Raw genomic sequence first — 15,387 nt, 5'->3', positions numbered from 1 at the left:
CTTATCTCGGCGATACAAGTCAAATGTTGGTAGATACTACGGATGTTTTTACAACTCATCAAAAATTTCCTACCCCAGATGATGTTGTCAAATGGGCTCGAGATGTTGGAGATGCCAATAAAGTCGGTATTATCATTACTCGGTCGGATAAAAAGAACGGAATAAGAGGAAGAAATGACAAGTTGATTTTGGGTTGTGACAAAGGTGGAAAGTATGACTGTTCAGAAAGTTCCACGACATCTGCATCGAAAAAGTGTAACTGTCCATTTAAAATTAGAGCTGCACCTTCAACAGATGGTTCAGGATGGAAAGTTCAGGTTATTCATGGAGTTCACAACCACGGGCTACCTGACCAATATCATGGTCATCCTCGCAAAGCACGTTTAACCGCTGATGAAAACAAACGTGTTCAAGATTTGACAAAGCGTAAAGTAGCACCAAGACACATTGTTTTAGATTTGAAAGATCAAAATCCAGAGTCTGTTGTTGATGCCACACTTGTATATAGGAAAAGACACATGATGCAAATACAGGAAAGAGGTTCCAGAACAGAGCTGCAACACTTGCTACAGTTGTTAGATGATGCAAAATATGTCAGCTGGAATAGAAGAAAAGATGATGGCTCCGATGTTTTGAGTGATATTTTTTGGGCGCATCCAGATTCAATCAAGTTGTTGAACTTGTTTCCCATTGTTTTGGTTATGGACTGCACGTACAAAACTAATAAATATAGACAGCCACTGCTTGAAATTGCTGGCATAACGTCAACTAACATGACATTTGCTGTTGGATTTGCTTACATGGAATCTGAGAAGACGGACAATTATCATTGGGCGTTAGGTAAGCTGAAGCAATTGATTACAAAGCAAGATATATTTCCTAGAGTAATTTTGACTGATAGGGAGTTTGCTTTGATGAATGCAATTAAAGATATATTTCCACATACTACTAATATGCTTTGTACGTGGCACATAATCAAAAATGTGAATGCGAGATGCACCGTGCAAATACCTAAGGATATGAAACAGAAGGTGAAAAATTTGTGGAGAGATGTTGTTCAAAGTCCGGATGAGGTGGAGTATCAGCAACGGTTGAATGCGTTTCAGCAAGCATGTGTTAATTCAAGCAATTTTGTCGAATATGTCAATAACACCTGGTTGGCCCCTCACAAAGAACAATTTGTTGAAGCATGGACCAATCGAGTGATGCATTTAGGAAACACAACGACTAATAGGTATAATTTTTTTATTTTAAATTGAAATTATATTTTTCTTTTTTTGGCGTTTAATTGACTATTGTTTGCAATTTGATATTTAGAGTCGAGTCTGCACATTGGAGACTGAAGAAAATGTTGGAACACAGCAAAGGAGACTTATGCAAGTGTTTGGAAGGCATGAATGACAACATAAGACTAGAAGTTGACAAAATAAAGAAGTCTTTTCAAAAAAGTTTTTACTATACAGAAAAGACACATAGCAGTCCATTTTTTCAATATTTGAGAAACTTTGTCTCCAGGGCTGCTATGACACTAATTTCTGATGAGATGGAGAGAATTGACATTGTTGGAACAAATAAAAACTTGTGTGGTTGCAAACTTAGGTCAACATGTGAGTTGCCTTGTGCTTGTGAATTGAGTGGATATACAACCAGCGGTGTACCGATACCGTTAGATTCAGTTCACGGTCACTGGAAGAAATTAACTATGGAAGAACCATTGGAGGATGACACAGAGGATGGATATGAGTTGGATATGAGTAATGCAATGGAGGCCATATGGACTCGATTTCGGTCACTTGATATTGTTGGTAAAAGAGCGTTGAAGAGTAAAGTGTTTGAACTTGCTTATCCAGCCTCAAGTTCATTGTGTCCACCACCTGAAAAAATAAAAACCAGAGGAGGAGTGAAGAACAAAAATAAAGGCAAAACACCAAAAGGTTATGATGTGTATCGTGATCCATCATACTTTGAACACGTTGAAAGAGAATATGGTGATTCACAAGGTGACTAATTTATTTTTTTGATAATATAGTTATTGCTTATATTTTTATGTCAATATTATATTATTATATATTCAACTTTTTTTGTTTTTACATAAATCTAGGTACATCGAAGAGGTTGTGTACACAACAATCACAAACATCTCAGAATGAACTATCTCAACCCTCTCAGAAGCAACAATCTCAACCATCTCAGAAACAACTATCTCAGATGTCTAAACAACTGACATCTCAGAAATATTTGGGGCAATTTCCTGATCATATGCATCCACATATTGTTGACATTGCTGATGTGCTTGAAGATGGAAATTGTGGTTTTAGAGCTGTTGCATCTTTACTTGGTTACACAGAGGAAGGTTGGTCCATCGTCCGCCGGGAGTTAGATGAAGAGCTTAGAAATAATAACAATTTGTATGAGAAATTATTCAGACAAGATTTGCAGGTTGTGAGAGATTCGTTGGTAGCAACTAGATGGTTCACCATACCTGCTATGGGTTACTTGGTAGCAAATAGGTATAATGTCGTTCTCGTCACGTTGGGTAAACCTAGTAAGACTTTCTTTCCTATGATGACTTCATATTCCTCTTCAGCAAGGTTTTTTTGTATTGGTTTTGTCAATGGAAATCATTGGGTTCCGGTAAACATGTCAAAGGGGTTTCCGTTGCCCGAAGTTACAGCTGATTGGAAGAAATTTTGTTCACATGAAGCAAAGTCTTGGATGTCAAACTTAAACGGACGCCTACAATATTGGAACCTTCTAAATCCTCCGGTGAAACCTCTTAGTGGTGTTATGTCTGTTGAATAATTTTTAATTGTTTATTTTATGTCGAATATTTATATTACTTATGTTTTATCAAATATCTAAATTCGTTATTAACGTTTATTGTGTTAAAAAATATTTTATGTCAATAAAATGCAATGCCTACTTTAGCAACGTTATTTGTGTCAAAAAATAATTATTGAAGTATAAAAAACATTTGATCGATAAAGTTCATAATCTAAATAAAGTACACGATATAGTAAAAATAGTTCAACAAAATACACAATCCAAAAATAAAAGTACATAAACCGGTGTTCAAAAAAACATAACAATAAAAAACTAGTCATGGGTATGCACCACGACATACATCTAGTGCAAAAAAAAGCTCCTCAAAATCCTCATCATCCCTATCAGCGTCTATCCTCGTAAGAAATGTCTCAAGCGCGCCTCGAGCCATACCTCTCCATCTCCGCTCACGCTGTAGTGCAGTTTCTTGTGGTGCATCATCTGCTGGTGCATCGTCTACTGGGGCATCTGGTGCAGGTGCAGGTGCAGGTGCATAGTGCGGAACTGGTGGTGCTCCATGTGGTCCATCAACAGGGCGACACAGTCTAGGATGTGATACCCTATAGTACCAGGACATGTAATCAGGTACAGTCTCACTAGCATATGTCACTGGACGTGTCGGCTGAAGGATCCGATCAACGAACGCGTGATAACCAATCCAGTCGCTATCAATATCAGAGTAGGCAGGAGCTAGAGGTGGTGGTGGTGGTATATACTGTACAAATCCAAATTGCCTAATACACCTCTCGGGCAAGTAAGGAACTACCGTGGATCCACGCAGATGACCACTATACAGAGTAATCAGATCAAAAGGAATGCTACCTCTGTGAGTCTCAAACGGACGCCATATCACGTCATCAGGGGTCAGTGCATCCAATATAGGCCGATACTCGGGGAGCTTGGTCTTCCCTTGCTTATACATCCACCGCATAGCTCGAGGAAATCCAGGATTATCACAATTAAGATCCGACTGAGCCCGCCTACCAAGGGTAGGAAAATACTCGTGGATCCAACACTGTTACAAAAAAGAAAAAAAAGAAAATTGTTAACAACGCAACAAAGAGAAAAGAAAATTAAATTACGCAATAAAGATAAAAACAAAATTTAATTGCACAGCAAAGAGAAAAAAAATTTAATTACGCAATATTTAAATTATGTCTTTGTAGTGAGTGTCACATACCTGAAGAAGTGTCGCATACCCTGCAAGGGCCCTCGTAGAAAACATGGATGCATCGTTCAAGTTATCGTATAAACAAACTAATGCAATATTGGCCCACGAATATGTATGGACTGCAGACAAATCACTAAACAGAAGTAGCCATTTGGCATCCACACGTGTATAACTCTTATCGGCCAGAATGGTAGATCCCACCAACATCAACATCCATGCCCTAGCTGCGCAGTCATATTTCCCGTAGAAATTGGCATTCCTATTATAACTCTCATATAGCCACTGCTGTGAAAAATAACCACCCCTCTGCGCTACAGTCTCTCGCAATGCAAATTCATACTCCTCTCCTAACAACTCAACTGCAAGTTCCGCAGCTTGTTCTTGAGAAACTGATACAGGAGTATAAAACTGACCCCTAACAGGTAGATGCAGAAGACATGCCACATCGTCCAAAGTAATAGTCATCTCGCCGAACGGCATGTGAAATGACGATGTCTCAGGGTGCCACCTCTCAACAAATGCGGATATAAGCTGCGGATCGGTAAATTTCAAGCTAGTCCGCTCAAGCCAGCACAACCCCGAAATATTCAACCACCCTTGAATAACTTGAGGATGGTGATCAGGAATCCTGTCAGCTAACTTTCTTCCTAAAGATACTATTCGTAGCTCAATTTTGTCACCTTCGACACGTTCCTACATATATTTAATAAAAAAACATTGTGAATAATAAATTAGACCGGATAATTGGATGCATATCATAAGACATTGAAAATGAACTATAATAATATTTTAACACTAAATTTGTATGTAAAATAAGGATTTAACAGTTGTAACGAGAGTATAAACAATACAAATTAAAAAAAAATGATCAATATAACTTAACAAATAATAACAAAAAAAACAAAGTAGTACCTGACCAAACCATACATGACGAGCAACATGATGCTCGTATCGAGTCAAAAGACTCGTATCGATCGGCCCTCCAGGCCAAGCCTGCTGCACAGCCTGCTGCTCAGCCTCCTCCTCAACCTGCTCCTCAACCTGCTCCTGATGCACTGGCGGCATCTCATCGTCTTCCGGCTCCTCCTGATGTGGCCGAGACTCTCCGCGTCCTCTGTTATGCCTAATTCTACCGTCTCCTCCTCTTGTACGCACCACTGAAAAAAAAAAAAAAAAAATTTTAAAAAAAAAATTCACTGTGAACCGGTACACTTTTTTAAAAGTGTACCGGTATGTAATATGATACGCAGAAATCGTCTTTACCGGTACACTTTTTGTCAAGTGTTCCGGTATGAATATTCATACCGGTACACTTGAAAAAAGTGTTCCGGTATGAATATTCATACCGGTACACTTGAAAAAAAGTGTTCCGGTATGAATATGCATACCGGTACACTTTTTTTCAAGTGTACCGGTATGAATATTCATACCGGAACACTTGTTTTCAAGTGTACCGGTAAGGAAATCGAACCGGCACACTTCGAAAAAGTGTACCGGTATGTAAAATTGTACTTACTCGCTCAAATTCGCCGAACTCACACCGGAACACTTTTTTGACTAGGGTAAATAATGATTTTTTTTTTCCAGTTTTACATTATATATGAGGGTATATTTGTCATTTCAAATATGATTGTTGGGGTAAAGTGAAGATTGTTGGGGTAGGAAAAAAATTTTTCTGAGAAATTTTCTGTATCAAACGTATCAAATTTACTCTAGGCCCAATTAACTTAAAGCCCACAAATAAATTTACTCTAGTTTCTAACTTAAAGACTAAAGTCAAGTATACACAAATATTCAATTACGAAAGTTAATTATGCGGCACAATTAAATAAATAATTAATCTAATAAATAAAATAGGATGTTACATTATCACTTTTAAGTTGAACAATTATTTACTATCTTATCGTAAAAAAAAGAAACTATTTACTATCTTATCATTGAGAAATAAAATTTAGGTGGACCAATGAGAAGTAGGCTATATGTGGCAATTATAACTGAGCGATCGATATTTGAGAGAGAAACAAGTTTGCGTGTTTGGTTGCGATAGGTGATGTAAGAGATATTCAGGAAGTTTATAATGAAGAAATGTATAAATAACAGTGTAACTTTTCGAAGTTCATGGGGATGGGTAGGATCACTTTGGATCAGCACCTGGTTAAGGTACCTAAGTAAATACATCTTGAGGAATGCATGAATATAAAGAAATTGTTCGTTAAGATTTGTTATTATCATTCGTTGAGTGCGCAATAACCAGACTATGGTTTAGGCATAAGTGGTCATTATGTACGGAGTTAAGTTTCAACTAATTATGATGTCTGAGTTTATTGTTATTATGTTTCTACAATAATTTTCTTTTATCATGCTATCCGGATATATTTCATGCTAATTTTAATTTGTTTGTGAGTTTGTTCTCACATTAAGGGATGCTAAGTACAATAATATAATGATTATCAAGCGGTAATGATTGGTGTCAAAGATGCACATTATCTGACAAATCTTATTACTAACCTTTGATCATTACGTTGAGAGTATCACTTGCAGTTAATTTTTTGCACTCAAAGATTGTATATTAATGGTGTGTTTGATATCTTATTTTATCTTATAATATTTTACAAATAAAGATGTGCATGTCGTCTCTGTAGTAATTTATTGATATGCCTAATAAAGTTGTGTTAGTGTAAATTCATATAAGTATTTAGTGGATTGCATTCACATTTATAATGGTAAACATGTGACTATTATAAGTATATATTGTTTGTCAATAATGATTGTCGTGTTTGATCATTGTCACAAAATACCATTAGCAGTTGATGTTATCTTCCGGTGGCTTAACATTAAAGATGCATTAGGTATTTTGGTGAACAGTTTTTTTGTTCTCTATAAACTAATATAGTTTATGTGTCTGCAAAATAATGTTAAAATTTTAATTCTTAAAAATTTTAACTCTTAAGAATAAAAGAAGAACATTATGTTCCTTAGTCCAGACCTTGGGTAAAGTTGGAGAAACTCAAATTCTCTCACTATTCGATAAATTTAAGCAACAAAAAAATATCGAAAATGAACTTCAAATACTAATAAACATAGTTTTAAATTACTTTATGTAACTACAATTGTGACTGCAACATAAAAGATTTTGAAGTCTCTGCGATTGAAATTACAACTACAAATGCAATTTAAAATTATGCTAACATGAAAAATTGAAAATGATGCAATAGGTCAAATAAATTAAAGGGTACCCACATGAAAATTTGGTGGGTGAGTATGTGGGAAACTATGAAGCATTTGTGAGTGATCTCTAAAAGGATTTCATTAGAGGATGAAGAATGAAGGTGAGTTTTTGACTTAGCATCCTTAAAGCTTCATTTTCTCCATGCAAATCTCTTCCATATGCTTCCATGTTGTTTGGTCTATTATATGGTTTTGGTAGAATATTCACAAGCTGAACGAAAAATTAACAAGCAATAGGAAAAAAATGTTTAAATGTAACATAAATAAAAATCTCATTAAATAAAAAATACTTTACAATTTTATATATTATTTAAACCTTAGGCTTGTTTATGTTTCCACCATTGTGCCAATTAGATTGATCAGATGCATGATTTGCAACATTTGAAATATGATTCCCATATGTTTGAACATTATTGATGGATTTTGAACTTGAGTTTCCCAAACCTAAATCCAAATTGTGATCACCACTATACTTGCTGGTTGTGTTGCATATATAATTATACACGCTAATGTGAATAATAAAAATAATAAAAACAAATTAATCATATAGTAATATATAATATAAGAGGAGGATCCATTGACGGTACTCCAAATATTAGCCCTTGAACATCATATTTTATGTATAAGGGTCGAGATTCAAACTCTAAATATCTCACTTATTCATTTAAGAGTGAGATTTCCCGATGATATTTATCACCGTATTATACTATTTACCACCCTCCCCCTTCTTTCCTTTTTGTATTTGAGGTGATTCTGTCCCTTCACTTTTCATGATTCTCTCAATTTTGTTCTTTTCCAAATTCCTACACAAATCTCACATCACAAAACCTCACCTCCTATTTCTTTCTTCTTTTTTATTCTGTCACTCACTCGCTCCTAACTCTCAAATTCCAAAAATCTAGCCTCTTAATTTGGCAAATTAAATTGTACATTTTCACCTTACGTAATGCATTACCATCTTTTCAGCGTCTTTTTAACAAAAAGAAATGGTTCCAAAATTATACTACATTCAATTTTTCTTCTTCTTCTTCTTCTTCTTCTTCTTCTTCTTTCAATATTGTGTTTCAGATCTTAACTCTAATACAGTATATTTTTATGATAATTATTAAGAAATAATTATTTTTTATTTTATTTTTCAAGTAGTCAAGTAGCTTGAAATTACACCTAGTTTTTATCCCTAGTTTCCCTTGTACATATAGCTTTGGTCTTGTGCACTTCTTGTGCCAGGATCACTTGCTGCTTTTTTTAATAAAATTTTATCGATTAAAAAAAAAAGGGTTAGAAATTACACTTTAAAAATAAATAAATAGAATATCCAAAATTTGAACTCTGACTCTTGTATATATAATGTGATGTCCCTACGAATTAATTTAAATTCATGAGAACTTAATAACTAATTATTAATAGGAAAATATCGTAAAATTGTTACACTTATTTATTTATATGTTATTTTTTTTTTCTTAATACGAAGTATTTGTGAAAGTACATTAAACGACAAAACTTAAATTATTTATGAGTTTAATGGAGATGCATCGACCGTTTAAAATAGTTTTACACGATCATCCAATAAAAGATTATTAATTTGTTATGTCATATCAAGAATATGATTTGAATTAGTTGACGGTATAAAATTATTTTACATTTTTTTTTTCTCTTACTTTATAAACGTGGTTCATGTAATTAATAGATTGGTTTTAAATAAAAGATAGCTTAATGTGAAGGATGTTTGGTCTAATGGTAATTAAAGTCAATTGAGTCTTATTTTGAAATTCAAAATAAATAGTATCCCTCTCCTCTCCCTTTTGAGTGGTGGTTACTAAATCTGAATGTAACCGCAAGGAAAGAAGAAGAAAATGCGAAGTGGTTCATTTTTTCTCATAAAAGATTCATATTCACACCATCATAGATAAAAGAAAAGAGGAAACAGAGAGGCGAAAAGTTGCATAAAAGAACCAAGAACATTAAGGAAATCCACATTGGATCCGGGTATTTATCATTACTCTCTATAAAAATTCATACTTTAGTGAGAATTATAATATCAAAATCCTTAAATGATTTTTGCTAACATAGTGTAAATAGAAGAACTAGATTCTTTTCGGTAAAAAACCCACACAACTTTCACATAGATTTACATTACTAATGTTAATTATTCATAAGACAATTCATATGTTTCAGTCTCATTAGAAATTAAGGACACCTTAGTTCGATTCTATAGAACAGATCCTATTCAAGTAGGTCGCAACATAATCATAAAATTACTATAAACAAATTTGGCCACATATTTTAAATCAGACGGTGATAATTTGTTACAGCCTCATGTGAATGCAAATCAATAAATAGAGTAGAGAGGGTTAATTAGATGAATGTGAAGTTGGGTTCGGTGGTGATTGGACTTATGTTGTTGTGTTGTAGTACCACCTACGATTATGTCTGTAACAGTAAACTAAAAAAACAGTTTCATTTTAACATTAAAAACATAATAACATGTCGCATCGTTTATTCTCTTCAATCGAGGAACTCAAATTTTAGAGCTTAGTTAGTACTAGTGGCATTCAATTCATTGTTGTGATGCATTGGATGTTGTAACGATCCACTGTTATCATAATCATCATCATCATTATCATTATTCATCAAAATGCTCAAATCTAAATAGCTAAAAAATTTCTCTTTTTCTTTCTTTTACTTCATCACCACCAAACAAAATTTCAACCCCACTTTCTTCTTCTTGCTCTATCTTTCTTCTAACCACTAAAGTTTCAATCTTTCTTTCACTCTCTCAACTGGGTTTCTTTACTTTTTCATTCACAGATATCAGGTTGGTTTGTTAGTTGGTTACTCTTATCTCTTTCTCACTCATTTTCTCTCTCTCTCTCTTTAGCAACTTTTCTTTCTTAAATATACCAATTTTGGTTTTGTTGCTTTTTTGAACTCACCTTGGATTTTAACTTGATTATGATGTACTATAAAAAATTTATTTTTTTAATTTTTTTTAAATTTATTTTTTAGCTGGTGTGGTGAGGATCTTGTGAGGTACAGTATCTTTAATGTTTCTTCAAGTGGTTGTGCTTACTTTTTATCTTTTCTTCTATCTAGATCTTGGATTTTTTCCACTCATTATTGTTGTTTATGTAAATTTCCAAAATTTGTTTTCATTATTGGCTTGTGCTTTCTAGATTTTACATTATTTTTTTGCTTCTTCATTTGATTTTCAGAAAGTTGTTAAGATGAACTTGTTCTGGCTTTGTATTAGGAGCAGTGTTTGTTCAATTGTTGTTTTTGGTTGAAAATTTGCCAAGATTCATCCAAATGTACTCAATTCTGTCATGTCACAGTTGTTAGATCTGGCTAGAATTTTGCAGTTACTGTTCTTTAATGATATTCTCAATTTCTTTGACACATGTTCTTGTGCATAGATTGGTGTTTTCTGTCTTGATCTTGTTTCTCTCTTGTAGAACATTTCTTGCATCACTCCTCAAATTATGATTTTGTTTCATTCAAATTTTTTTAGTTCTCTTATGTTTGTCCCTTTCATAGGATTTGATTTTGAGCTTGTACATGTTGGAAGATTTATAGTATTAACTAACCATTGATGAGTTGGATGCAGGTGTAATAGGTTAGGCTTGTAACATTGTCAGTTTGCCACAATGATAAAACAAATTCTTAGCAAATTACCTAAGAAGTTACCAAAATCTGACTCATCAGATTCTGCAAAGAGTGATTCAGGCAATAGTACTACTAGTTTTGGAAATGTGTTTCAGTGTACAAATGTTGGAAGTACCATTTCAAGCAAATTAAATGTTGTGAAAAGGGTATCTTCTGTTGTTTTTCCTGCAAGTATGAATGCTGGTGTAGAAGCAGTTGATCCTTCGCTATCATTCAAAGATGTTTCGAATACACAGAAACAAAGCCTATTTATCAGTAAGTTGAACCTTTGCTGCAAAGTTTATGATATGAGTGACCTTGATAAGAACTGTACAGAACAAGACGTTAAACGCCAAACATTGTTAGACCTTGTTGATTTTGTTTCTTCTGGTTCTGTAAAGTTTACAGAACCAGCAATTGCCGCGTTGTGTAAAATGTGTGCAACCAATTTGTTTAGGGTTTTTCCACCTAAGTTTCGTTCGAGTACTAGTGGTGGTGGAGAAACAGAAGATGAAGAACCTATGTTTGATCCTGCTTGGTCTCACCTGCAAGTTGTTTATGATCTACTCCTTCAATTCATCAATTACAACTCTCTTGATGTGAAGCTTGCAAAAGCGCACGTAGATCATGCTTTTGTTTTAAGATTACTCGACCTTTTTGATTCTGAGGACCCTAGAGAACGAGATTGTTTGAAAACAGTTCTGCATAGAATCTATGGAAAATTCATGGTTCATAGGCCTTTTATAAGGAAATCTGTTAGCAATATTATCTACCGGTTTGTTTTTGAGACTGAGCGACATAATGGAATTGCCGAACTATTGGAGATTTTTGGGAGTGTTATTAGTGGATTTGCCTTGCCATTGAAGGAAGAGCACAAAATATTTTTGTGGAAGGCTTTAATTCCTTTGCACAAACCCAAATCTATCGGTATTTATCATCAGCAGCTAGCATATTGCATTGTACAGTTCATAGATAAGGATCAAAGACTTGTAAGCTCTGTGATAAAGGGACTATTGAAGTACTGGCCAGTTACTAATAGCCAAAAGGAGCTAATGTTTATGAGTGAGTTGGAAGAGGTTTTGGAAATGACCAGCATGGCTGAATTCCAGAAGATTATGGTGCCGCTGTTTCGACGATTGGCTTGCTGCCTTACTAGCTCACATTACCAGGTTGTTTTTTCTACACCGGTCATCTTTCTAATTAACTAATCTGCTTGTTTCTGTTTCTAGATTTCATCCTTGTACATGAGCATCTTTTTAGATTAACTTATTTGAGCTTATCTAGTGGCATAAACACTTGTGAGACTGTTAGGGAGAGCTTATGCAAACAGCTTATGACATGTCCATACAGTGTTTTCTACTTACTTCCATAAGCTCTCCAGCATAGGAATAACTTATACATTAGCACTTTATTAAGGTATTTACCCAACCAGGATATCCATGACGATTTGTTCATATACTTGAACAATAAATGGTTTTCTGATGTAATTAGTTATAGTATCTTTGTTCATCAAACCTGAGCATGTAGACTTAGATGAATCTTATAGAGCTCTTCAAATGTCTAAGCATTTAAGATAAAGGCGTTGATACTTTTCAATTTATAGTTTACTTATATGGCTATGATGCTAATGTGTCTCTTTAGGAAGATCATCAGTTATAGCTTATATTGATGTGTTTATTCAGGTAGCAGAACGAGCACATTTGCTATGGAACAACGAACACATCCTTAATCTTATAACACAAAACCGACAAGTGATTCTACCTCTTGTGTTCTCCGCACTTGTACATAACTCCCAGAATCACTGGAATCAAGCAGTGCTGAACCTGACTCAAAACATAAAAAAGATGCTATCTCAGATGGACGAGGAACTCGTACTTGCCTGCCAACGCAAAATCGAGGAGGAAGATTCAAAGTCAAGCGATGTAGCCGAGAAACGAAGAATAACATGGAAACGCCTTGAAGAAGCTGCTACCAATACCCAATCTGCAGGCAACGGAAGTGACAACAACGGCGGAGATATCTTAGTCCAAGTAACATCAGCTACTGCTACATGCTCAGTAGCATGCTAATTGAAATTGCTTTGAGTAATGTTGTTGAATGATTTGTAAGGGGTTGGTTGGTTGGTTGGTTGGTTGGTTGGTTCTAATTTACATAGTGGTGTTTGTGTTTTCTTAAAATTTGAAGATGCCATTGGCAATAGGGTATGCATGCAATGCATAACATATCATGATATGAATATCATCATCATCATCATCTATGATCTATGATCTATGATCTATGATCTATCTAGTACAAACAAACATGATCACCTTCAAAGTTTGTGTTGTGTTTTGCTTAGGTGGTGCTGAGTAGGTGATATTTTGTTTTGTTTGGAGGAGGAAACATGTTACAGTGGTGGTGGGGGGTGTTGATGTGTCGGTGGTTCATTCGTGCATGCAATTATATGCAGTGTCTGTCAGTAACACCTGTTTCATTTCACCTTTTGTTCAGTTTTTGTTTACCTCATGGCCCACACTTTTCCCTGCCAATATGCAAGAGTTTCATTGATATAGTATTATGCTATACACATTCATTGGCTATTTGGAATGATGTGGAATGATGTTTATGCATCTCTATATATATCTTCTCTTCTAGTACTACCTAATATTGCCAAGTCAGATTTTACTTGTATGCTATGTTATTGTTCATTCCTTTCCTTTTGTCTATTTTATTACTACCTACTACTCTATTCATGTAAGGCTTTAGTTAGTACAGTATAGTGCTTCACTCCGGATTTTCAGGTTGGTAAAGGAAATAGTAAAAGAATGAGAGAATGAACAATTATTTGGTTAAAAGGAATTATCGCTCTCCTATTTTACTTTAGTTTTTCTTTCAAGGGTTTGTTTGCGGTGAACGCTCTGATATACATCTTATTTAGATATGTACCGGTACATACTCTGGTATACATCTTATTTTGTTTATGGTACACATCTATGTGCAAGGAAAATAGTTATGCATGATGCACATATGTATTTTTTACGTTGGATTAATAAGTCTTGTCATATTTCAATAGTAGAAGTTAATTTGTACATGATATAAGACTTATCTTATCTTACTTGTGCATCATAAAATTACCTTCCTTTCAAACTAAAATCGCATACAAAGCTTATGGACGAGCTTCTTTTGTTTGTTTTAGTGCATATGTGGTATTATAATTGTTTATTAGAATTACGGTAATCTAAAATGATGTAGGTTTTACAAAATTATAGTGAATCATTGTTATTTCAACAAATCTACTATGATACTAAACATTCACTTAAATCTTTTGACCGACTTAACCATTATAGGTGCAATAACTCCGATTCTATTTTTTTATTTAAAAATCATGTCCAAATCCTAAATTAAGTTAAAATCAATGTTGTCACACCTAAAAGTAAAACCAAACATGGACATAGTGAATCCAAACATAATGACATGGTGAACAAGGGAAGCTTTCAAAAGAGGGACTGAAAAGGATTGTTAATTAGAGGTGTATTGCATCAACTTGACCGTCATTATCTCTATTATATACAATAATCGAAAACCATCATTAAGTCCTAGTTTTGTTTTTATTATATTTCCATCACTCCAAAATGTCCATGCAACCCTCCATTCATACATGGGAAATAAACAAAAATAAAAATAGTAGAATGGTTGATAAAAAAATAAATGGATGTTAAGAAAAATATTATATGACTTTAAGGTTTACACCAAAAAATTGATATATAATTCATCTTCAATTTCTTTTAGCTTCTTCACTTTTTTTTTTTGAGTATTAACCTTCTGATTCTTAGAAGAAGGGGCTCTTATAATTTAGAATTTGGCTGCGAAGTAAGTAAAGTCAGACTAATAACTTTTTCGCATTTTAATCACAAGGAAAAATGGATGCACCTCTTGTGTAGCAAAGAGATAAGTTATGTGGAACATGTTCACAAAAGCCATGAAGAAAAAGGATGCTTTTATGTTTGGTTTGTATAGTTAGCAATTAACATTGTTGCTTTTGTTGTTTGTTAACTATTTTTTGTTATTATTGTTGTCGCCACTTACCAAAGACATCATTTTCGCATCTTTCTTCTTCACATTAATAATTTCATTTCTTTCATTAAGTTTACCATTTCTTGTGAATCATCAATTTTTATTATTTTTTGCCTTATTTATTAGTAGTTGGTGGGGATTAACTAATTCATTTGTATTTTTAATTGCATTATGTTGCTATGAGACATGTGAATATTGCTCCTAGTAGAAGGATAAATATGATGATGATAAAACTAAAAATGAGTCATATGGTGGTAGTATTTTTTATGCTAATTTCTATGTAATAGTAATAATTATAGAAAAAGATGTAGTAACATTTTGAGTATGTTACTTTTGACTTATGGTTTTGATTTCCTTACTTTGTAAATATATACTTTATGCTCAAGGAGGCATAGGCCTAATTGGTCCCTTTTTGATCTTGGAATATTTTTACTTCGTGTGAATTTCTCTCATGATAATAATTAATAACG

At 34.0% G+C, this 15,387-nt stretch overlaps 3 protein-coding genes across 3 annotated transcripts; 2 read left to right on the top strand and 1 right to left on the bottom strand.

Annotated features, from left to right (window-relative positions):
* On the top strand, positions 1 to 2,892 carry LOC123921693 (PKS-NRPS hybrid synthetase cheA-like). Its single transcript, XM_045974340.1, has 3 exons — positions 1 to 1,234; positions 1,318 to 2,000; positions 2,102 to 2,892. Exons 1-3 carry the CDS (start codon positions 24 to 26, stop codon positions 2,800 to 2,802), a joined length of 2,595 nt encoding a protein of 864 aa, XP_045830296.1. The 5' UTR covers positions 1 to 23; the 3' UTR covers positions 2,803 to 2,892.
* A 79-nt stretch (positions 2,893 to 2,971) lies between these two features.
* Positions 2,972 to 5,161, bottom strand: LOC123921694 (protein MAIN-LIKE 1-like). Its single transcript, XM_045974341.1, has 3 exons — positions 4,907 to 5,161; positions 4,004 to 4,687; positions 2,972 to 3,838 (listed from the first exon to the last, which is right to left on the bottom strand). The coding sequence occupies exons 1-3, from the start codon at positions 5,057 to 5,059 to the stop codon at positions 3,101 to 3,103; spliced, it is 1,575 nt and encodes a 524-aa protein (XP_045830297.1). The 5' UTR covers positions 5,060 to 5,161; the 3' UTR covers positions 2,972 to 3,100.
* A 4,351-nt stretch (positions 5,162 to 9,512) lies between these two features.
* LOC123921692 (serine/threonine protein phosphatase 2A 57 kDa regulatory subunit B' kappa isoform-like) lies at positions 9,513 to 13,476 on the top strand. Its single transcript, XM_045974338.1, has 3 exons — positions 9,513 to 10,037; positions 10,827 to 12,033; positions 12,547 to 13,476. The coding sequence occupies exons 2-3, from the start codon at positions 10,867 to 10,869 to the stop codon at positions 12,931 to 12,933; spliced, it is 1,554 nt and encodes a 517-aa protein (XP_045830294.1). The 5' UTR covers positions 9,513 to 10,037; positions 10,827 to 10,866; the 3' UTR covers positions 12,934 to 13,476.
* Positions 13,477 to 15,387: the final 1,911 nt, after the last annotated feature.

This window comes from Trifolium pratense, linkage group LG4 (assembly GCF_020283565.1).
Source record: "Trifolium pratense cultivar HEN17-A07 linkage group LG4, ARS_RC_1.1, whole genome shotgun sequence".
Classification (NCBI taxonomy): domain Eukaryota; kingdom Viridiplantae; phylum Streptophyta; class Magnoliopsida; order Fabales; family Fabaceae; genus Trifolium; species Trifolium pratense.
Note: the sequence above shows the minus strand (reverse complement) of the source record. Positions and strands in the feature narration are given on the sequence as shown.